The following is a 25,306-nucleotide window of genomic DNA, read 5'->3' on the forward strand; positions in this document are numbered from 1 at the left end:
TCAACTCACATAGTAGAGGACCAATGAAAAGATTCTCATATCTTATTTAGAGAGCCATGCCCTCTAATTTCTGTAACTTCAATGCAACTTCTCATATTTTCAAAATCTAAGTTGCTTCTACCTGTTCCATTTAGTAATGATTGTCCTCAAAGGAACCAGAATTACTGTCACTTTATAGAAAGTTGTAGGTTGGTCCTGGTCATAGACCTCTTTTCTTCTTGTGTATCTGTCAGAGTTTTGATAGAAGCTTGTGGGCTGTGTTGAGATGTTGATGATGACAATCATGATCATGATGATATGTTCAGATTTTATGTAGTGATTCCAGGATCAACAAACTCCAGCATGTAAGGAGCTCTGAATTTTGTGTTGGGGTAGGGGGAATTCTGTAAACCACTGAATCAATGAACAAACTGAACTCCATATTCAGGATTGTTTCTTTATTAATTGTTCCTTTCTATTCAAATCAGGTCTCAGAATAATGAGATAGCATTTGGGGAAAAAGATGCAGCCTAGTAATCCAGCTGCAGAAGCCAAAATAGAGAAGATCTCCACCGCCACCATGTATTTGCCCTTCGTACTCAGATAGGTGGGAACAAATGATATCCAGACACTACAAAAGACCAACATGCTGAAGGTGATAAATTTGGCTTCATTAAAGCTGTCAGGTAACTTCCTGGCTAGGAAAGCTACTGTGAAGCTGACAGCAGTCAAGAACCCCAGAAAACTAAGGACAGTATAAAACATAGTGGTTGAGCCTTCACTACATTGCAGGACAATTTCTTCAGCCATGGAGTGCATGTCTGAATCTGGGAATGGGGGGGAAATTGCCAACCACACTACACAAATGGTGAATTGTGCTAAGGAGCAAGATACAACAATAGTGTTGGCCAGCCTTTTCCCCACCCATTTCCTCATTTGGGAGCCTGGCTTGGTGGCCATGAAAGCAAGAACCACTATGGTTGTTTTTCCCAGTATACAAGAAAGGGCTATAGAGAAGGTGATACCAAAGGCGGTTTGTCGCATGAGACATTTCACTTGGTCAGGTTGCCCAACAAAGAGCAAACTGCAAAGGAAAGAGAGCAGGAGAACAATGAGGAGAATGTAGGTGAGGTTCCTGTTGTTGGCTTTGACTATGGGGGTGTCCTGCTGTTTAATGAAGATCCCCAGCACCAAAGCAGTGATGCATGAAAAGGAGAGACTCACAGTGGCCAAGGTGAGTCCCAGTGGCTCATTGTAAGTCAGAAAAGTTGTTTGTTTTAGAATGCAAAGATTTTGAGCTTTGTTTGGATATTCATATTCTGAACATTGGAAGCAATCAACTGCATCTGGAAAAAGAAAACTTAGAGATCAGTTCTAGAAATATGCAGGTAGTGGGACTGAGAGTTAATTAATGAGATTCATTTTTTCCTAGTTAAGTAATTCCTGTTTACATTTAGTGCCATGCTCTAAGTATAGCAAACCTTCTGAGACATATATATTTCTTTGTGATAAGGACTTGCCTTATTACAAAATCTAATAAATATTTGTGTAATAATCTTTTATCATTCAGAACTTTCCTGAAAAAATGGAAAGCAAAAAATAGTTTAGGGTTAGATGGGGGAGGAAAATGTAAATTACATGGTATCCAATTGTATAATGGAATTAAGCTCTTAATTTCAGCAACTTGATCCCAATCCTCCCTGTTACACTTTTACACAGACACACACATACACAATAGATCTTACTTCATATTACAAAAAGATGTCTTTGTTAGGCTGATCTTTATTCAGTTCTGCAGCAATCAGAAGCCATAAACTGGAACAATCTAGAACAACCCAGACCAGACATGTATTTTTGGATATTCTGAAATATCCTCTCATTTTTTAGTATTTATACAGCAATATCATTCATTCAGTCACCACATTAGAAGTCAGTTGTAAGAGGTATAAATATTAGTCTTTTGAATCACAGCTAAGAAGTCTGAACAGTTTTACATAAGACAACTCTTACCCATCTGGTTTGAAATTTTCCCTTTTGCGCATGGAAGGCAATCATAACAGCAAAATGGCTTCCCTTCTATTTTCATCTTACTGTAGCCTGAATAACAATTGTCATTGCATACAGAAAGAGGTAGAACCTATAAAGAAGTGAAACCAGGATTTATTAAAAGTCCTATGTTTTCTTTCAGAAAATTCTATTTCAATGTGGAGTTTACTTTTAAATAATGAGTGTAGGATGTAGATGTCCCAAAATCTCATTATGCTTTAGAGAAATCATATTTAATGAATGCTACTTTTGTAGAGCAGAAGTTTTATCATTCTTCCCATTATTTGGGGCAAAAAGGGGAACTTGGCAGAATATCCATCCAACCATCCATCCATCCATTCATCCATTCATCCATTCATCCATCCATCCATCCATCCATCCATCCACAGTATTTATCTCTGATAAATTCACTATTCTTCTGCTGATTCATTGTCTTAAATATTCATTTCTTCATTCCACTGCTGAACTCCACCCACCCCATAATAAAAAAGCAATCATACAGCCAAGAATCTCACTGTGAAAGACCAGTGAAGAAAGAAAGCCAAGCCTGAGGTTGGTGTGGGGGAGACTTGCCAGAGAAAGCCAGTATTTATATGAGATAAAGCAGATGGGGGGAAACCTTGCTTTTGATGCAGTGAAAGAAAATGTGACTAGAAATAGCCTTCCCAGAACCCTAAGGACAAACCCTGAGAAAATCTTATTAATTCCTCTGTACCCAAAATGTTAGGTGGCCCATCCTGTTGCTGGAGCAAGAAAAAAGGTTCAACCCTCAGTATGAAAGTAAAAAAGAAAATGAAAATTCTGGGTTAAAACTGAAGAGAAAAATGGTAACATCTACCTGCATGCTTGTTTGCACATACAACAGACTGTAACAAAGGAAAGGTTGCTGATAAGTTTTTCTCCAAGAACTCAAGAACAGCTAAAGATGGACAGTATGCAGAAGACATATAGAAGAGATTAACCCTAGGAAAGAAACCAATGACAACTTTAAAAAGAAGATGAAGGGTGCGGATATTACCAGTCACTCTCTCTCAGTCCAACTCACCCCACAGGGTTGTTGTGGGGAAATGAGGAGGAGGAAGGAGTATTAGGTATGTTGGTCTCCTTGAGTTATTTATAAAAATAGTAAAGGCACGACAGAAAATACAAAAATAAAATAACCCTAGGAAAGAAACCAATGACAACTTTAGAAAGAAGATGGATGGTGGGGTTATTTCAGTGACAATTATGACAAGCCAGTCAGGAAAATTGATGGTGTTGCCAGCTGTGGAACTGTGGACATTGAGGCTGAAAAAGAAAGAAAAGGGTAGATAGCTGCAAATTATAAATTCCCAGATTTTTACTAAGAACTCCATCAATTGTCTTCAGCAAAGGATCGTTACCTTGTTGTGGTGCTGGAGCTTGAGCACCTCAACGATGCCATGAGCTAAACCATGAAGGGCCACCCAAGACGGGAAGGTCATGACAGAGAGGTCAGACTAAATGCGATCCCTGGGGAAGGTAATGGCAACCCACCCCAGTATTCTTGCCGTGAAAACTAAATGGATCAGTACAACCAGAGATATGTCAGTATACCATTGGAAGATGAGACCCCCAGGTCGGAAGATGGTCAAAATGCTACTGGGGAGGAACAGAGGATGAACTCAACTAGCCCCAGACGTGATGACGCAGCTAGCTCAAAGCCGAAAGGACGGCTAGCAGCCGACGGTGCTGGTGGTGAATGGCGAATCTGATGTTCTAAGGATCAACACACCATTGGAACCTGGAATGTAAGATCTATGAGCCAGGGCAAATTGGATGTGATTATTAGTGAGATCTCAAGATTAAAGATAGACATTCTGGGCGTCAGTGAACTGAAATGGACTGGAATGGGCCACTTCACATCAAATGACCACCAGATCTACTACTGTGGACAAGAGGACCACAGGAGATATGGAGTAGCCTTCATAATTAATAGTAAAGTGGCGAAAGCAGTGCTTGGATACAACCCAAAAAATGACAGAATGATATCAATTCGAATTCAGGGCAAGCCATCTAACATCACAGTGATACAATTATACGCTCCAACCACAAATGCTGAAGAAGCTGAAGAAGAGCAGTTCTATGAGGATTTGCAGCACCCACTGGACAACATGCCGAAAAGAGATGTTATTTTCATCACGGGAGACTGGAATGCTAAGGTGGGCAGTCAAATGACACCTCGAATTACAGGTAAGTATGGCCTGGGAGAACAAAACGAAGCAGGACATAGGCTGATAGAATTTTGCCAAGACAACTCACTCTGCATAACAAACACTCTCTTCCAACAACCTAAGAGACGGCTTTATACATGGACTTCACCAGATGGACAACACCGAAATCAGATTGACTACATCCTTTGCAGCCAAAGGTGGCGGACATCTGTACAGTCGGTAAAATCAAGGCCGGGAGCTGACTGTAGTTCCGATCACGAACTTCTTCTTGCACAATTTAGGATCAGACTAAAGAGATTAGGGAAGACCCACAGATCAGCTAGATATGAGCTCACAAATATTCCTCAGGAATATGCAGTGGAGGTGAAGAATAGATTTAAGGGACTGGACTTAGTAGATAGGGTCCCGGAAGAACTATGGACAGAAGTTGGTGGCATTGTTCAGGAGGCGGCAACAAAATACATCCCAAAGAAAGAGAAAACCAAGAAGGCAAAATGGCTGTCTGCTGAGACACTAGAAGTAGCCCAAGAAAGAAGGAAAGCAAAAGGCAACAGTGATAGGGGGAGATATGCCCAATTCAATGCAAAATTCCAGAGGTTAGCCAGAAGAGATAAGGAATTGTTTTTTAAACAAGCAATGTGTGGAAGTGGAAGACAATAGAAGAGGAAGGACAAGAGACCTCTTCCAGAAAATTAGAAACATTGGAGGTAAATTCCAGGCAAAAATGGGTATGATCAAAAACAAAGATGGCAAGGACCTAACAGAAGAAGAAGAGATCAAGAAAAGGAGGCAAGAATATACAGAAGACCTGTATAGGAAGGATAACAATATCGGGGATAGCTTTGACGGTGTGGTCAGTGAGCTAGAGCCAGACATCCTGAAGAGTGAGGTTGAATGGGCCTTAAGAAGCATTGCTAATAACAAGGCAGCAGGAGACGACGGCATCCCAGCTGAACTGTTCAAAATCTTGCAAGATGATGCTGTCAAGGTAATGCATGCTATATGCCAGCAAATTTGGAAAACACAAGAATGGCCATCAGATTGGAAAAAATCAACTTATATCCCCATAAAAAAAAAGGGAAACACTAAAGAATGTTCAAACTATCGAACAGTGGCAGTCATTTCGCATGCCAGTAAGGTAATGCTCAAGATCCTGCAAGGTAGACTTCAGCAGTTCATGGAGCGAGAATTGCCAGATGTACAAGCTGGGTTTAGAAAAGGCAGAGGAACTAGAGACCAAATTGCCAATATCCGCTGGATAATGGAAAACGCCAGGGCGTTTCAGAAAAAACATCTATTTCTGTTTTATTGACTATTCTAAAGCCTTTGACTGTGTGGACCATAACAAATTGTGGCAAGTTCTTAGCGGTATGGGGATACCAAGTCATCTTGTATGCCTCCTGAAGAATCTGTATAATGACCAAGTAGCAACAGTAAGAACAGACCACGGAACAACGGACTGGTTTAAGGTTGGGAAAGGAGAACGGCAGGGCTGTATACTCTCACCCTACCTATTCAACATGTATGCAGAACACATCATGAGACAAGCTGGCCTTGAGGAATCCAAGGCTGGAGTTAAAATCTCTGGAAGAAACATTAACAATCTCAGATATGCAGATGATACCACTTTGATGGCTGAAAGTGAAGAGGAACTGAGGAGCCTTATGATGAAGGTGAAAGAAGAAAGTGCAAAAGCTGGCTTGCAGCTAAACCTCAAAAAAACCAAGATTATGGCAACCAGCTTGATTGATAACTGGCAAATAGAGGGAGAAAATGTAGAAGCAGTGAAAGACTTTGTATTTCTAGGTGCAAAGATTACTGCAGATGCTGACTGCAGTCAGGAAATCAGAAGATGCTTAATCCTTGGGAGAAGAGCAATGACCAATCTCGATAAAATAGTTAAGAGCAGAGACATCACACTGACAACAAAGGTCCGCATAGTTAAAGCAATGGTGTTCTCTGTAGTAACATATGTCTGCGAGAGCTGGACCATAAGGAAGGCTGAGCGAAGGAAAATCGATGCTTTTGAACTGTGGTGTTGGAGGAAAATTCTGAGAGTGCCTTGGACTGCAAGAAGATCAAACCAGTCCATCCTCCAGGAAATAAAGCCAGACTGCTCACTTGAGGGAATGATATTAAAGGCAAAACTGAAATACTTTGGCCACATAATGAGAAGACAGGACACCCTGGAGAAGATGCTGATGCTAGGGAGAGTGGAAGGCAAAAGGAAGAGGGGCCAACCAAGGGCAAGATGGATGGATGATATTCTAGAGGTGACGGACTCGTCCCTGGGGGAGCTGGGGGTGTTGACGACTGACAGGAAGCTCTGGCGTGGGCTGGTCCATGAAGTCACGAAGAGTCGGAAGCGACTAAACGAATAAACAACAACAACCATCAATTGTATGAAGAACTTATCAATCAATCACTCCTGGATCAAGTAGAGGGTGATTGCTCCAACTATAATAATTAGGAAATGGGAACTCCAAAAATCTGGAAGCAAGGAGAAGAAAAAGACAATGGACTAGCTGAAAGGATGGGATGAAAGTAATTGCTTGAATATGTGTGAAACAGTGATGAGTTATTAAGTCAAGAAGGTGAGCATTTGTCCATATAGTTACTAGGTGGAGAACCCATCTCAGAGACACCTTGTTGTTCTTGTTGTTAGTTGTCGTTGAGTCATTCACAACTCATGGTAGAACTATGAATTCCAGAACTAAATGCTATTCGAATGTTTGCATCCTTTGTTGCTGTAATTGTATCAATCCATCACATTGAAGGTCTTCCTTTTTTCTGCTGGCCCTCGACTTTACCAAAGATGATGTCCTTTTCAAGTGATTGGTCTTTCCTTAAGATCTGCCCAAAGTATGAGAGTCTAAGCCTTGTTATCTTCACCTCTAGGGAACATTCTGGTTGTATTTCTTCTAAAAACTGAAGAAATATATTTGCCATATAGATACTAGTGAAGACGCCAACTCAGAGGCACCTAATAACCAACAACTAGAATGGTCCTCAAGAAAAGAGATGCCAGCTTGGTTCATATTGCATTTTTTGCAACTTGTTTAAACAAAACTAACATTCTATAAAGTTATTCTCCCTTTCAAATGAAAAAGGTAACTTCCAATTGCATACAGTTTGGAATTCTAGCTTGAATAAAATCAGTGTCACTGTTGGGAAAGAAAACTTGGATTTCCCAAACATACCCTCTCTTCATTATGGATATCTCCCAGCACATATAGTAGGCATTAAAATTTCAGAAATGTCAGAGTTAAAGCTTTGTGAATTATATTATATATAGCTTTAATTACTTTAATGCACTTTCAAATGTGTGTTGTTCTTGTAGTTGTTTTTAACTGGGCAACCTCGAAATACCAGTAGGAATAGACTCTTTGATTAAGGTCTGCTAAAAACCATAACAAATTGATAAGGAGATATAAGTAAATTATTTTAATCCTTACTAAACAGAGGTTTAAGTCTTTGTATGTCAAAATATCTGGTGATTATTTCTTCCTCTTCACAGTTTTAAACCTGACAACTTGAAGGACAGGATCTATTAAAATCTGTAATTCTGAAAACAAGGAAGGATGAATGTGCACAGTTTGAAAGCTGAGCAGGAAATACCTGGTTAAACGTAGTGGGCCAGATGATGTCCTGTGCAGAAATGGTGAGAAGCTTATCTGGTGAAGCTACTGGGTCTATCCTTCCAACTTTGACTTTAACAAAGGTCTGGTTTGGGAATGTGACCCAGTTGAAAATATCAAATCCAGTCTCTAGGTCCCCATTTTCATTAAAGGAAACTTTCTCTCCTGCGGTGTTATTGAATGAGATGGTTCTCAAATAGTGATGGAGCTAAACAGAAGCAAAATAATTCAATTAATGAGAAAGAAAGAAAGAAAGGAAGGAAGGAAGGAAGGAAGGAAGGAAGGAAGGAAGGAAGGAAGGAAGGAAGGAAGGAAGGAAGGAAGGAAGGAAGGCAGGCAGGCAGGCAGGCAGGCAGGCAGGCAGGAAGGAAGGAAGGAAGAAGCAAGGAAGGAAGGAAGGAAGGAAGGAAGGAAGGAAGGAAGGAAGGAAGGAAGGAAGGAAGAAAAAGAAAGAAAGAAAGAAAGAAAGAAAGAAAGAAAGAAAGAAAGAAAGAAAGAAAGAAAGAAAGAAAGATTACAATGGTATTAAATTATGGGTCATCCATTATATATGTCTGGGCACAATAATAGAACTAGTGTTCCGCCACCCATCATCTCTGTTTCTTCCCTTCCAAAGATGTTTTGAACCTCTGCTAACCATGCAGCTGCTGCTGCATCTTAATCTTTTCTTCTATATTGTTGTGGCAAAGATATTTATTTTTCAAATACTGTATATATTGCTGCCCATCTCACAAACAAGTGACTCTGGGTGATGTACAAAGAGCCAGATATTCCCAATTACAAAAGTTTCACTCAGTCCTGAAACTATGAGGAAAATTGAGGGGCAAGAGAAACAAAATCATCACTCCAGTGTTCTCAATGGTTATACCCAAAGTGCTACAGCCCATTGCATTAGAGATAAGAGCAAAGGGAAGTGTTCATTCATTCTATTATTACCTGCCATGTTTCTTGATTGAGAATAATCAGTCTCCCACTGTTTGCCCTTGCTCTGTGTTTGGATTTGGATGAAAACATGGCTGTCAAAGCATGTGCCACCGCATAGACTGCATTATAGATGCTGTAGCTCTGCCCAGTCATGGTGGTGTCAAAGACAGACTTAGGAAGCTTTTCAAGCTTCTCTTCTCCAGTGCACAGCTGTCCATTATCTTCATCGAACTCATCTTGAGGAAAAGAACATTCAAAAACCTTTTCCCAAAACACTCTCAGTAAATGGTCTTCTTCTGAAGTTGGGTTTCTCATCTGAAGGAATTTATTGAATCCAGAGATCTCCTTGGAAGAAACTGCAAAATTTATAACACCATGGAAGGAGTCCATAACCAGCATTCTTTGAAAGGGAACTGATGTAAACTCCATCTGGGCTGGAATTATCCAAACTTTATCTTTTCTCTTAATTGCTGTCTCTTCAAATTCTGTAAAATAGGGCACCATTCTAAAAATGGCAGTGACCTGGTTTTCACAATATAGGATAATAACATTTGCAGTGCTCTTCATGATAATCATGTACATTTTAAGAAAATCTTTAAATGTGCCTGCAATATCATTAGAAAATGTTTCCTTGGCCATCTCTTGCATGAAGTCAAAGCAGATACCTTTCTGGGAAAACAAAGCAACACCATTTTGTATGAACCTCTCTCCACTCTCATTTCGTTGGAAAATTAGCCCAATCCAAGTCCACCTTAAGTACAAAAGCAACTGGAGAATACCCATGATCTGTTGGTCACCATTTGGGAAAAAACGATGAAAGAAAGCTGCCTGTATCTTGTCATCTATCATTGGAGAAGATCCATATATGAGCTAAATGTGGAAAACACAGGGAACATGGTTTTCCAAAATGAAATATTCGTTATGTTTGAAAATGCTGTTCTTAATTTATGGTCTTCCTTGCAAACATTAACATAACCATATTCAAAAAGAATTGATGTGCAGAATTTTCACTCAATAGCTGCAATTGTAGTAAAAGTACGAAGCTGGAGGCCTCAGAAATGCATTAATTCAGGAAATGTTATGCTGAAAATGGGCCCCAAAGTTTAAGGGCTAAAGCTTCCTTGATTAAGGAATCAAACCCATCCCAGCATTTAGCTATTCTTCTCCTGATAGGAAACAGCAGAAAAAGTGAAGCAATGAAGTCACGGTGGGATGCAGATGAGATAGGATGAGCAATATAAGAACCCTGTTTTATGTTCAATATGACCCTGTCCCTTTTACCGTTTTTCTTAGTTCTCATCTTATAATCTTTATGCATACTGATACAGATGCAAATATGGATATAAACTGCAATCCCACAAGTACTGGAAGGGCGCAGTGAATGAATTTCCTCCTTTGCATTTAAATTATTTCATATTTTGGTACTGCATCTGCCTCTTACTTTCCATACAGAGCCTTCTCGGTAGTGGCACCCGCCCTTTGAACATCTTGCCCCCGGAGTTGAGATGGGTTTCCTTGCTCTCCGACTTCCGGAAGAAACTGAAGACCTGGTTCTGCTGCCTTGCTTGGGAGGGGGAGAGAGATAGCTTCTCCTGGGGTTGGCTGGCACCATAGCTCTTTTTAGTGTGTGCTATATCGCCACTTGGATTTAACATTTGTTTTTATGGATTGTTGTTGTTGTTTATTCGTTTAGTCGCTTCCGACTCTTCGTGACTTCATGGAGCAGCCCACGCCAGAGCTTCCTGTCGGTCGTCAACACCCCCAGCTCCCCCAGGGACGGGTCCGTCACCTCTAGAATATCATCAATCCACCTTGCCCTTGGTCTGCCCCTCTTCCTTTTGCCTTCCAATCTCCCTAGCATCAGCATCTTCTCCAGGGTGTCCTGTCTTCTCATTATGTTGCCAAAGTATTTCAGTTTTGCCTTTAATATCATTCCCTCAAGTGAGCAGTCTGGCTTTATTTCCTGGAGGATGGACTGGTTTGATCTTCTTGCAGTCCAAGGCACTCTCAGAATTTTCCTCCAACACCACAGTTCAAAAGCATCGATCTTCCTTCGCTCAGCCTTCCTTATGGTCCAGCTCTCGCAGCCATATGTTACTACAGGGAACACCATTGCTTTAACTATGCGGACCTTTGTTGTCAGTGTGAGGTCTCTGCTCTTAAATATTTTATCGAGATTGGTCATTGCTCTTCTCCCAAGGATTAAGTATCTTCTGATTTCCTGACTGCAGTCAGCATCTGTAGTAATCTTTGCACCTAGGAATACAAAGTCTTTCACTGCTTCTACATTTTATCCCTCTATTTGCCAGTTATCAATCAAGCTGGTTGTCATAATCTTGGTTTTTTTGAGGTTTAGCTACAAACCAGCTTTTGCACTTTCTTCTTTCACCTTCATCATAAGGCTCCTCAGTTCCTCTTCACTTTCAGCCATCAAAGTGGTATCATCTGCATATCTGAGATTGTTAATGTTTCTTCCAGAGATTTTAACTCCAGCCTTGGATTCCTCAAGGCCAGCTTGTCGCATGATGTGTTCTGCATACATGTTGAATAGGTAGGGTGAGAGTATACAGCCCTGCCGTACTCCTTTCCCAATCTTAAACCAGTCCGTTGTTCCGTGGTCTGTTCTTACTGTTGCTATCTGGTCGTTATACAGATTCTTCAGGAGGCATACAAGATGACTTGGTATCCCCATACCGCTAAGAACTTGCCACAATTTGTTATAGTCCACACAGTCAAAGGCTTTAGAATAGTCAATAAAACAGAAATAGATGTTTTTTCTGAAACTCCCTGGCTTTTTCCATTATCCATCAGATATTGGCAATTTGGTCTCTAGTTCCTCTGCCTTTTCTAAACCCAGCTTGTACATCTGGCAATTCTCGCTCCATGAACTGCTGAAGTCTACCTTGCAGGATCTTGAGCATTACCTTACTGGCATGCGAAATGACTGCCACTGTTCGATAGTTTGAACATTCTTTAGTGTTTCCCTTTTTTTTTATGGGGATATAAGTTGATTTTTTTCCAATCTGATGGCCATTCTTGTGTTTTCCAAATTTGCTGGCATATAGCATGCATTACCTTGACAGCATCATCTTGCAAGGTTTTGAACAGTTCAGCTGGGATGCTGTCGTCTCCTGCTGCCTTGTTATTAGCAATGCTTCTTAAGGCCCACTCAACCTCACTCTTCAGGATGTCTGGCTCTAGCTCACTGACCACACCGTCAAAGCTATCCCCGATATTGTTATCCTTCCTATACAGGTCTTCTGTATATTCTTGCCTCCTTTTCTTGATCTCTTCTTCTTCTGTTAGGTCCTTGCCATCTTTGTTTTTGATCATACCCATTTTTGCCTGGAATTTACCTCCAATGTTTCTAATTTTCTGGAAGAGGTTTCTCGTCCTTCCTATTCTATTGTCTTCTTCCACTTCTGCGCATTGCTTGTTTAAAAATAATTCCTTATCTCTTCTGGCTAACCTCTGGAATTTTGCATTTAATTGGGCATATCTCCCCCTATCACTGTTGCCTTTTGCTTTCCTTCTTTCTTGGGCTACTTCTAGTGTCTCAGCAGACAGCCATTTTGCCTTCTTGGTTTTCTCTTTCTTTGGGATGTATTTTGTTGCCGCCTCCTGAACAATGCCACCAACTTCTGTCCAGAGTTCTTCCGGGACCCTATCTACTAAGTCCAGTCCCTTAAATCTATTCTTCACGTCCACTGCATATTCCTTAAGAATATTAGTGAGCTCATATCTAGCTGATCTGTGGGTCTTCCCTAATCTCTTTAGTCTGATCCTAAATTGTGCAATAAGAAGTTCGTGATCGGAACTACAGTCAGTTCCAGGCCTTGTTTTTACCGACTGTACAGATGTCCACCACCTTTGGCTGCAAAGGTTGTAGTCAATCTGATTTCGGTGTTGTCCATCTGGTGAAGTCCATGTATAAAGCCATCTCTTAGGTTCTTGGAAGAGAGTGTTTGTTATGCAGAGTGAATTGTCTTGGCAAAATTCTATCAGCCTATGTCCTGCTTCATTTTGTTCTCCCATGCCATACTTATCTGTAATTCGAGGTGTCATTTGACTGCCCACCTTAGCATTCCAGTCTCCTGTGATGAAAATAACATCTCTTTTAGGCGTGTTGTCCAGTAGGTTCTGCAGATCCTCATAGAACTGCTCTACTTCAGCTTCTTCAGCATTTGTGGTTGGGGTGTATATTTGGATCACTGTGATGTTAGATGGCTTGCCATGAATTTGAATTGAGACCATTCTATCATTTTTTGGATTGTATCCAAGCACTGCTTTAGCCACATTACTATTAATTATGAAGGCTACTTCATTTCTTCTGTGGTCCTCTTGTCCACCGTAGTAGATCTGGTGGTCATCTGATGTGAAGTGGCCCATTCCAGACCATTTCAGTTCACTGATGCCCAGAATGTCTATCTTTAATCTTGACATCTCACCAATAACCACATCCAATTTGACCTGGCTCATAGATCTTACATTCCAGGTTCCAATGGTGTGTTGATCCTTAGAACATCGGATTCGCCGTTCACCACCAGTACCGTCGGCCACTACCCGTCCTTTCGGCTTTGAGTTAGCTGCGTCATCACGTCTGGGGCTAGTTGAGCTCATCCTCTGTTCCTCCCCAGTAGCATTTTGACCATCTTCCAACCTGGGGGCCTCATCTTCCGATGGTATACCGACATATCTCTGGTTGTACTGATCCATTTAGTTTTCACGGCAAGAATACTGGGGTGGGTTGCCATTACCTTCCCCAGGGATCGCATTTAGTCTGACCTCTCTGTCATGACCTTCCCGTCTTGGGTGGCCCTTCACGGTTTAACTCATGGCATCATTGAGGTGCTCAAGCTCCAGCACCACCGCAAGGTAACGATCCTTTGCTGAAGGTTTTTATGGATATTGTAATGCTAATGTATGTGGTCATGTTTTTAGTCTTGTTTTATTGTAAACCTCCCAGAGTCCCCCATTAGGGATATGGGTGGTGATATAAATTTAATAAATAAATAAATAAATACTATCTTATCCAAATTTCAGGATCAAGCGTACTACAAATCAAATGCTCCCCCTCCCCACTTTCAAACAGGAGTAGAAAATATGCAGATCCCCAGTAACAAACATTGTGTGAACTGAAATGCAACCACTGCTCAATCTTTGGATCATTTTCCCATGTTCAGAATTTGGGAAATGCAAAAATGGTGCCTTATGCTTTAAAGAGACGTAAGTCACTAAGTTTGGGGGTAAAATGTCCCACAGTGCTGCCACATTCAATGTGCCATGGAAATCCTGATATCACATTCCATTTGATGGAACTGCCCATGTCCACTTAGGATTTATTAATCCATTGATTATTCTGGTTTCAGAAGAAGGAGAAATTCTTTAAATAACACAATACTCTGATTGTGTTTACCAAGTATTAGCAAATATTAGCCAGAATGTGTAATGAGCAGTGTGGTAACTCAGCCGGCTATTTATCTTTCAGGTCTGCTCTTTTTCCTAGCTGCCCTCATGCTTTCCACAGTCCAGTAAAACGGCTGTGTTTGGATGTGAAATAAGGGAATGAACAGTGACTCATCCACAGAGTTTGTTATTTAACTTTCTGTGCAGTTCTCTTCCATTCGTACAACATTTTAAAAATTATTTGAATTACTATGGAACGATCATGGAGAGGAACGAAGGAAGGAAGGAAGGAAGGAAAAAGAGGGAGGGCATTCTGCAATATGAAGATCAAGATCAAGATTCCCGAATTATAATACATTGAATTGCGTAATCATGTCCATGAATCAAACACAGTGAGAAAATGTATTGATGAAAATATATTGACAGGTGTCTTCCATTTGTACTACTTTTTTTTTTTTTTTAATTTGAATTACTATGGATCAGTCATGGAGAATGGGGAAAGAAAGAAGGGAGGAAGGGAGGAAGGAAGGTCATTCTGCAATATAAAGATTAAGATAACAATTCCCAAATAATAATACATTTAATTGAATACTAAAACATGGTGAGATTATGTATTGATGAAAATGTATTGAAAGTTTTCTTCCATTTGTACTACATTTATTAATGCAATTATTATTATTATTATTATTATTATTTGAATTATTATGGAACATTCATGGAGAAGGGGGAAGGAAGGAGGAAGGAAGGAAGGAAGGAAGGAAGGTCATTCTGCAATATAAAGATCAAGATAACTTTTCCTAATTAATAATACAATGAATTGAATATTAAAATAAGGTGAGAAAATGTGTTGATGAAAATGTATTGACATTTTTATACAGTGTTTTTTTTTTCTTCTTCAATAAGTGAAGGAATCATAGTATATTAATAGGTTTGGATTCAGAATGAGGAATAAATCTAGTTCAGTATTAAAAAATATCCATGTCATCTGGCCATCACATACTTCATTCATCCCTGTTTGGGCTGACACTTTATTTCCAAATCACAACATGTAATATAAAAGAAGAATTACTTGTTGATTTGTTGTTGTTGTTTTGTAAAAATAACTTTGTAAATGTAACAGGGAGGGATGCTTCAGGCCTCCAAGATTCTGTTACTGTAACCTTACAATAAAAGTAGTATCAGAATTCATGATTTTGGTTTCCTGGTCAGGACTACCGCAAATCAATCTTGCAACTCTGGAAGAGCTTCCCCCCTCCCCTGCCTTACCTTCCAGAGAACTAGGGAGGGCCAATTCTGAGATACTTTCTCAAATGACATTTCTGGTTTGGGCTCGGTTTTTTTTTATTCTGTCTTTTTCTCAAGGATATTTTAACAGCCCATTACACTAATTCCAAAAGCAAATCTTACCTGGGGCATCTTGTAGACATTCAAAACGTTTGCCATGAAGGGACAGATGTGAGAGGTAGGTCCTGCAATAACAGATACTGCCCAGTCCTTGGCATCACACTTATAATTGGGGATGAACCTGCCCCGTGTTGAGAGAAGCTCCATTGAAGCAAAGTAGGTCCACCTGGCCATGAAATAACTGTTAGAGATGTGAATACCCAGAGTCGTGTTGGATAATATGAGATTGTTCTCATTGATCTCCTTTACAGCAAAAACCAAGGCCAGGATATGTTGGTAGTTCTGCAGGAAAAATCTGCAATGAGAGATACATTCCAGATCACATTTCTTCTCTTAAAGAATATGACATTTCATATACTTTAGTGATAATTCAGCTAAACAGTATACAGAAAAATAGATTGTATAGTACCGTGCAGGGAATCATGAAAATGCATTAGCAGTCAGAAACTTTTTCCATTTCTACAGATGCCCTGAATCATTTGAGTAATGTGTAAATCACATGACCACCAAATGTAGAATATTCTAATGGAAGAGGATGAAATCTCATGAGATACTTAAAATTGAAATGTTCTGCAAAGATGTTTTGCAATGGCCTAAAACATGATTTTTGATGAAAGGGAAAATGCTCTTGGGCAAAACATGTATATGTATATGTATATATATATGTATATGTATATGTATATGTATATATTTCCCCAGTGGATCGGGACTGGCTGTTACAATTCCTTTCATTCATTATAAACAATTTTCAGCAGGAAACAGATGAATTGCTTGAAGAAATAATAATAATAATAATAATAATAATAATAATAATAATAATAATATGTTCTACCTGTAATTTCTGGACCTATTTCTAATCTTGTACCATTGTTTGTTTGTTTGTTTTTGCAGGGGGGAATGTGTTTTGAAGCATTTGTATTTGAGAATTTTGTTGCATGTCACTGTTTCTCTGGGATCATGAGAGACCTTCAAAGGGCTCCCTTATCCTAGGAAAAGAGGTAGCTCTTTCATTAGGCAGACGGGCCCTACATTTGTGCTCCCTGCATGCTGAAGCAGCTGTCTGGAAGCAAATTCAAAGTGCTACTCAGCCTCTTGTTCCCTCATACTCAGAGAAACAATTAAACCACTAAATGTTGATGATCAATTAGCTACAAAGGGTGATTCAATAGAACAGCACTGATTATTCATTCCACACTAAGTAAATGAGAAAAGCCCAATATGTATGTGTATGTATGTGTGTGTTTATTATTTATTTGCCAGGGAAGAAATATCAGTAGGGAACAATCAATATTACTTAATAATTAAGGAACTAGCCATCAAGAAACAGGAGAAATAGCTTGTGCTACAAGTAATGACAGTAATTAACTTGGTCCAGGTACCACATTAGAGAAAGATATCTGGCTTGAGATATGCTACAGTTAAGAAGAGAAAGTCTTTACATGAGCTCGTCAACCAGTTCTTCAGATGGATGCCTTGTGAAACTCATTGGATCAGATATCATGTAGAACTGAGATAGGATGCCGGCCATTATGAAATCCCCTGAGAGAAAATACTTGTGCTTAATAAGGTGAAGTTTCCCCACAGCACATGCTGTAGGAGCAGGAATAAGGCATGTAATCCCTGGCAGTAACACTGCCATAATTGCCATGAAAAATAACATCTTCTTCAAGAAAACATATGTCATCACATATGAACCAGTTCTGTCTGCAACAATGAAACATAAGAGAAAACTCTCAGTAATTAGAACAGCCCACATATATATATATTTTCTCAAAGAGCAGATTGTTGCATCTCTGGCTCTCTGGTCCCACAATTAATAGCACCTTTCAATCTGGAGCTGTTCTTCTGCATTGTCCTTTGGAATTCCTCAAGGATTTGAGAAGAAGCTACATTACTAAGACTCCTTGGGTAATTATAGGGGACATCGATGGATGTTCAGTGAAACTCCTTAGAGACTTTGAGTAGAAAATAGAATGATGATATTGATGGGCTAGGAAGAAAAGGTCTCATAACTGAAACAATATAGAAGCTAGAGGGGGAAAAAAATGAAAAGAAAATTCCAATGAACAAATGTTAAACAAGAAACATTTTGCTCATTCTGTAGCTGTAAAGATGGAATTCTCTGCAACAAGAGAACTACCCAACTTACACTACCGCCCACCCTGCTGGATTCTAGGAAGTACATTCAAACATGACCTTTCCAAAGAGCCAAAGAGAAGTGGACCCATCACTTCATAGGCTCCCACCCCCTTTATTGATTGTTTGGAGAGTTCTTTCAGCACTTGGGTTATTGCATTTGTCATTTAACTATATCCTGATATTTGCTTTTAACCTTCCTAATCAGACCAGGTCTGGTAAACTGCTTAGAGTCCTTTGGGACTGGAACTGTGTAGTGCCTAGTAAATAAGCAAATAATAAGGAAATATCATTGGAGACATGTTTTTAATTGGGCTACGTTGACAAAGTGAATAAATTTCAGAACAGAAAGTTCTAAAGTCTGGGAGAGCCATAGTTTTCAGCACTGTTTTATTGTGCAGTAAGAAAATGTTGCTTGTTTCTTTTCACTTATTTCAAATGATTTTTAACCCATATCCTGATGTTGGCCATAAATTTGTTTCCAGCTTGGTGACTGACATAAGCTTCCACCCTATCAAACCAATCACTTTTCCACAATTGATATTTTATGGCCCTGCAACAAAGCCTCTTGATCAGTGACGTGGGAAATGGAAAGAGTTGACATATCATTCAGAGTACTCCTTCCTATTTAATGTGGAATTCAACTGGTGCTATAAATCCTTGCTATTTTATGATATGCATGAAAATAATTGTGATCAGGGTCTGTTTAATAAAGCTGTGGGGGTCACTAATGGTCATCTGAAATTTATGAAATTTATTTATTTCTCAAATTTGTTCCCTCCCTCCCTCCCTCCCTCCCTCCCTCATTCATTCATTCATTCATTCATTCATTCATTCATTCATTCATTCTCCATTGCATGGAAAATAGACTATTGTCAGGTTTCAGTATATTCTAAATGTTTACTTTTAGAAACTTTAATGTTTAATGTTAATTAATGAACTATATATATCATGATCCTCCATTTATGGGGCTGAGAATTACCTTCTTCTCATGTAAAAATTCAAACTACATTTACCACGGAACTCAATATTGTGCTTTTCCTTCTTTAGCCAGCATATAGCCCTGCTCCAGAGATGAATACCCAAACAGACATTTTTCCCCTTCTGGATGTTCCCAGTTGCCCATGATCAACATTTTGGGGTTTGCCAACTTTTGTAGTATTTAAGGTTGATATGGAAAGGGGTGCTTAGTTTGGATATTGGCTGGGTAACAGAAATATTGCTCTGGAAAAAGATGGCCCGTGTGTTGACTATATATAAAAGTTATGAAGTGGATATTTCAGTGACATTGATAACATGATAAACATAGTATGCGTGTATTCCAGTGTGTGTGTGTGTGTGTGTGAAGACATACCTACATAATCTAAGAAACTGGGCCAGGCATTTCCTCCATGATGCTATATGCTTGGCAATTCAATTTATTATGATTGCAGACTCCTATTCAGTTGATATGGGTCATAAATCTCTTTCCAGCTTAGAGTCTGTCATGAGCCTCTACCTTATCAACCAATCAATTGTTTACAATTGATATTCTATGGCCCTGCAGCAAGGCCTCTCGATCAATGACATGGGAAATGGGGAAAAAAAAAAAAAACTTGTATTGCTGCCATGGCGGATCCCACTGCTAAACCTTGCGTAGCTGCAGAGACAGACGTTGTTGTGCTATCACATGGTCTGACCTTCAGGGCAAAGCGCCGCCACAATGCCAAAGCTTTCCTTTGAGCTGGACTGCTCGGCATCCTGTGCTGGGCCCAACCACATGCCGGCCCTGTCACATGGAGTTGCACGTTCGTGGACTGAATCTTATTGAGACATTTCTTGTAGGCCTTTCTATAATAAAGTTTCTAAAAAAACACCACTTCCTGTGTTGGGTCCTAGTTGGGACAGGATGATGACAAAGGTCTAAAAGAAAAATATCTATATATAAAAGGAGGGGTAGGAGGATAAGAAGGGTGTAGGGGAGCATAAATGTTACTATGTCTATCAGTAGAGAACACTCTCGTGTGATGAATTAGATGCTCATTAAAATTTGTTTATGGCACCTGTCATCATCTGATGAATTGGGTCTTTGATTTGATTACACCTTGGAATTTTAAATTCCATATAAACATACCCTTCATCTAATTCCTCTCCCACTCCTCCTCCTCCCCCATCCTCCTCCTTTTTTAGTCAGCCAATAAAATGTGGATGCCAAACTGTTCAATTTTGTCCAAATCTGATCCATTTCTCTAAATCACCCAATGCAGAAAGTTTCTATTTTTTTTTATAAACCTGAAATGTATACTTACTGAGAAGATAATATTGAGCAGACACACCATATTCTTTGAAATGTATGCCTTTCAAGATGAACAAGACAAAAAGAAATTAATGTTTCTTCATGTGTTTGTACGGTGTCCTATAATGGTTCCTTACATGTATTAATTCAATTGTGAGACAAGATTTAGTATTCTCAGGTGTTCATATTAGTTTTGAAAAAAAATCTCCTTTTCACTGAACTAGACACTGAACTCAACATGGAAGGATAAATATATTGATGCAGATTATTTGTGTATGATTATAATGAAATATGGTTACCATTTATTGCAATATTATGCAGGTACACACGCAACACATAGCTGTGAATGCATGCCTTAAATTTTTGTTTCAAATAGTTTTCTTTCATTTTCCTTTTTTAAAGTAAGTTGTGTATTACTTATTGTATTATTTTTATTTATAAGAGCAAAATGATGATGATGATGATGATGATGATGATGATGGTGGTGGTAGAGATTTGTTCATTCACAGTCTTGACTTTTCTGATATTTCCTCAAAGTCCTCATACCATTCAGATATCTCTTCCTATTGAAATAACCTTTTCCTTCTATCCTTTAATGAGGAATTTGGTGTTCTAGGAAATCAGTTGCACAGCCGCCTTATCTGTAAAATATTGTTATTATTGAGACACATTCCTTATACTCTGTTACTCATTCAGTTGTTCAGGAAAACCTGTGAGCAGCTACTTCTCCACCAGACTAAAGCCAGCACTAAAAGAATGTATAATGTACAGAGCCATAATTCATTTTTCTCTCTTTATTAGTTGTTCCTTTTTGTTCAAGTCTGGCCTCAGCACAATCACATAGCATTTAGGGGAAAAGATGCAGCCCAGTAATCCCACTGCAGAAGCCAAAATGGAAAAGATCTCCACTATTGTCCTGTCTTGCTCCCTGGTGCAAGTCGTAATTTGTGTAGTGTGGTGGGCAATTTCTCCCCCATTTCCGTATTCAGATCTTTACTCCATGGCTGAAGATATTTCCCTGCAATGTAATGAAGGTTCAACCACCATGTTCTATACTGTCCTTGGCTTTATGGGGTTCTTGGCTGCTGTAAGCTTCACGGTGGCCTTCCTAGCCAGGAAGTTACCTGACAGTTTCAACAAAGCTAAATTTATCACCTTCAGCTCTGGACTAGAGAGCAGGAGACAGTGAGTTCTACTCCCATCTTAGGAATGAAAGCCGGCTGAGGATTTATATTCTCTTTCATGGTTTTTCTGCTAATTTTATTAAAAGACCCTTCATATATGCTTTCCTTATTTCCCAAATGGTGGTATGGAAGATACCTGCTGGGAATTAATGGGAATCTCCATTGCTTTCTTTCTAGGGCTAAGAGAGAGTGACTGGCCCAAGGTCACCCCACTGGCTTCCTACCTAAGGCAGGATTACAACCTAATATCTCCCAGTTTCTAGCCTAATGCCTTAACCAGTACACCAAAATGGTCACTGAAATTATTTGATGAATTTATATTTCTATTCCTACCTCTACTGAATCTCTATATACAAATAGATACCCTGGGACCTAGAGACATAGCTAAATGATGATGGATGATGGATGACAGATGACGGATGACAGGTGATGGATGATGGATGACAGAAAGACAAATAGGCAGGTGATAGGTGATGGATGAATGAATAGATGTATAGCTGCTCTTCAAGGAGAGCATAAGTACATCTTCTCATTGACTTCAGCAATATATAGAGCCAGTTTGGTCTAGTGGTTAAGGCTCCAGGCTAGAAACCATATTCTTTCCCTTACCCCTATATACACATTAACATCTTACTAAGGATATGCAGTAATTCAGGGCATCTTTATATTTTTATTTCTATCCATACCCACCTCTAAATCCATATCTCCCTTTCTCCTCTTTCTTTCTCTCTCATCTCTCTACTGTATCTGGAGGAAGACACAATACTCCTTCCAGCTTATACAAACAGATTCTTGGATGGAAAGCAACCTAGCAATGCATTCAGAGCCCCTATGATATTGAAAGACACCATTGTGCAAATGCTAAAAAAAACATTGGTCAATTTGAATTATGACATAATGGAAAAGGAAACAGATATATAACTTCTTCTTATTCTATGACACCATAACACCGTAACTTGTCTCTCTTGCTCTGCATGAAGATTCCCATGAAAGGGAGACAAATCAGGAAGTTAGACAGTACTATGAAAGTAAACATACAGAGAACCCCTTTGACTGCAATCTCTTTCAAAGTAGGGGAAGTTTTCTCCTCCATAAACAGTCTTTCCCTTCCTAATAATAAGGATGATAAAAGGTAAAGGTTTCCCTTGACGTAAAGTCCAGTCGTGTCCGACTCTAGGGGGCGGTGCTCATCTCCGTTTCAAAGCCTTGGAGCCGGCGTTGTCCATAGGACACTTCCGGGTCATGTGGCCAGCATGACGACTCGGAACGCCGTTACCTTCCCGCCGAAGCGGTACCAATTAATCTACTCACATTTGCATGTTTTCGAACTGCTTGGTGTGCAGAAGCTGGGACGAGCAACGGGAGCTCACCCCGCCGCGCGGTTTCGAACCGCCGACCTTCCGATCGACAGCTCAGCGGTTTAACCCGCAGCACCACCGCGTCCCATCAATAAGGATGATAGATGATAGATAATAGTAAAAGAAATGATAGACAGACAGACAGACAGATAGATCGATAGAATAATAGATAGATAGATAGATAGATAGATAGATAGATAGATAGATAGATAGATAGATAGATAGATAATAGACAGAGAGATGTTAGATAGAGCTGCTGTTTAAGATTAACATAAGTGCAACTTAACACATTGACTCATATCACAAATTCAGCATTATATAGAAACAGTTTGGTCTAGTGGTTAAGGCTCTGGGCTAGAAAGCAGGGAACAGTGAGTTCTACTCCCATCTTAGGAACGAAAGCAGGCTGGGTGACCTTGGGGCAGTCACTCTCTCTCAGCCCAACTCATCTCATGGCATTGTTGTTGTGGGGAAAATACAAGGAGGGAGGAGTATTTGGTATGTTCTCCGCCTTGAATTATTTATAAAATTGATAAATTATTGTGATTATAATTACTTATAAAATAATTATTATTTTATAGTTTATATTATATTATAATTTATTCTAAATAATTATTTTTATAAAAATAATAAGGGCGGGATCAAAAAAACTAAACAACAAAAAAAAATGTTGAAAAATTCCTTCTTTCAAAACATCCTTGACCTCAAAGCAATAATTTTATCCTGACATTCTCATAGCAGAACATGTATTAAGCATTTATTTTAAACAGCATTTGAAACAAGAAAGTTTGGATACTGATTATAGATATGTATCTGCCCAACATGGTAGCATCGTTGGAAAAAAAGGCCCATTTTTTTTCTTTTTTTTTTGTGCAGAAGGTGCTCTCCCCAATTTTCTACTTCATGTCTGTTTTTAAGAGTTCACAACACTACAGAGTCTTGCAGAGATATGATAAACATGTTTCCTCTTGACATACTGCAAAGAAAGTATTATTCTACGTAAGCTATTATCTCCCAAGTAATTATCAAATTACGTATCATCATTGTCCTTTTTTACCATGTCTCAAGGGAATCCCAGTAAACACAAGAAAACCATGACCCCAGGTTAAAACATTGCACTATATTCATATCAGCTCAAAAATACAGATTTACATGTAGTGAGAATAAGAAGGCTGCCTGTTTAACCTGTGATACTTCATTGCTTCCCTTTAGATAATACTCAAGAGAGGCTGGTTGATTATGACCCAGCTCCTCTGTTGAACGGTAACATTGGAGCTACATTTTGATGTCGACAATGACCATATTTTGCACTGAGTTGGTTCTATTCCGAGCACTGACTTTACTCTTCTTTCCTACGGTGATATGTGTCTCTCCTGTCCACAACTGCAACCTCAGTGGTCCCTTTCCAATTTTTCACAAGTATTATCAGTCTGGAGACTTAATCATTGCTGCCATTATTTATCAGGGCTTTTTTCTTTCCAATGAGATCACTTTTCAAAGTGCTCCCTCTTCTCATGTGCTTGATCAGTACTTGTAAGTATCCTCATCCTCATCCTCATCACCACCTAAATGCTGTCCTTCCTTCCTTCCTTCCTTCCTTCCTTCCTTCCTTCCTTCCTTCCTTCCTTCCTTCCTTCCTTCCTTCCTTCCTTCCTCTTTTTTCTGTTCAACTGCAAAATGGTTACACTATTACTGATTGCAATGGCTGTTAGCGATGTCTCAATTTTAGAGCTGAAAGAAACAGAGCCTCCCCCGATACTGAAATCTCAAATGAGGCAAATGTTCTTGTTTTAGATAATAGCAATACATGGGTTCATTTTCTCAGAAATGTTCACAATCCTCTACTTCATGAGGACAAAAACATGACTATTCTAGGCTGTGGGGCTGTCCTGAAAAAGTATCCTAATACTTTCTGAATTTTAATCCCTTTCATGTCACCAGGGAATGACAAATTCTGTGGTGGGACAATGGAACTGGATGACCATTTTTACAGAATGCAAAGCCCAAATGTCAAGTTAATTGTAGAATGTTATCTCCATAAGATTGAAATCATACAAACCTTCCCCCTTCTGTTCACTCTGAATTGGAATTTCATTGCAAATATCCAAATTAATCGTGAAAGGGAGATACTAATGTGAATTTCATATGTTTTGCAGAAAAAGGATCTTAAAGAGAGAAGAAACCAGGCTACAAATGTGGACTTACTTCAATGTTAGCTAATCCCTGTTAGGTCAGGGCTTCCCAATCCATACAATGTAGGCTATTATTTACTAAAAGTTCCAGTTGTGCAGAGCAAACAAGTGATACATTTTCTATGTTTATGAATCTATCTAAAAATAAAAATGCAGCAGCTGTCTGAATCTGAAGCAGAAATATATTGACATAGTTTATAACTCTCAATGAGGATACCTCACTCATAATTACAAAAACACTTTGGTTCTGGCATTTGCTGTAAAGGAGATCAATGAACATTCTGGGATTTTCCCCAATGTTAGCCTTGGTTTCCACATCAGTACTCATTATACTGAGGAAAGTTCAATTTCCCTTTTAGCAATGGAATTTCTATCTACAAAAGATCGATTTATTCCCAACTACAAATGTAATGAACAGACCAATACAGTAGCTGTCATTGGAGGCCCCCATTCTAAGACCTGTCTCCCCATGGTAACTATTCTGTGCAACTAAAAATTTCCCCAGGTAAGAGACAAATTTGGAGCAAGATGTGAAGTTCACTTGCTATTTATTAACTTCAGGTGTCAGATCT

At 39.3% G+C, this 25,306-nt stretch overlaps 1 protein-coding gene across 1 annotated transcript; it reads right to left on the minus strand.

Annotated features, from left to right (window-relative positions):
* Positions 1-423: 423 nt before the first annotated feature.
* On the minus strand, positions 424-19,486 carry LOC134496967 (vomeronasal type-2 receptor 26-like). Its single transcript, XM_063302682.1, has 7 exons — positions 19,405-19,486; positions 17,029-17,179; positions 15,593-15,770; positions 8,792-9,649; positions 7,836-8,063; positions 1,990-2,116; positions 424-1,325 (listed from the first exon to the last, which is right to left on the minus strand). Exons 1-7 carry the CDS (start codon positions 19,484-19,486, stop codon positions 424-426), a joined length of 2,526 nt encoding a protein of 841 aa, XP_063158752.1.
* Positions 19,487-25,306: the final 5,820 nt, after the last annotated feature.

This window comes from Candoia aspera, chromosome 4 (assembly GCF_035149785.1).
Source record: "Candoia aspera isolate rCanAsp1 chromosome 4, rCanAsp1.hap2, whole genome shotgun sequence".
NCBI classification, from domain to species: domain Eukaryota; kingdom Metazoa; phylum Chordata; class Lepidosauria; order Squamata; family Boidae; genus Candoia; species Candoia aspera.

Coding starts and splice junctions, on each gene's coding strand:
- LOC134496967 (XM_063302682.1), bottom strand. CDS start 19,486: ATGTGGTTGGGCCCAGCACAGGATGCCGAGCAGTCCAGCTCAAAGGAA. Junction 9,650..15,592: donor ATGTCTACAAGATGCCCCAG/GTAAGATTTGCT, acceptor TTCCACATTTAG/CTCATATATGGATCTTCTCC. Junction 1,326..1,989: donor GAAAATTTCAAACCAGATGG/GTAAGAGTTGTC, acceptor TTCTTTTTCCAG/ATGCAGTTGATTGCTTCCAA.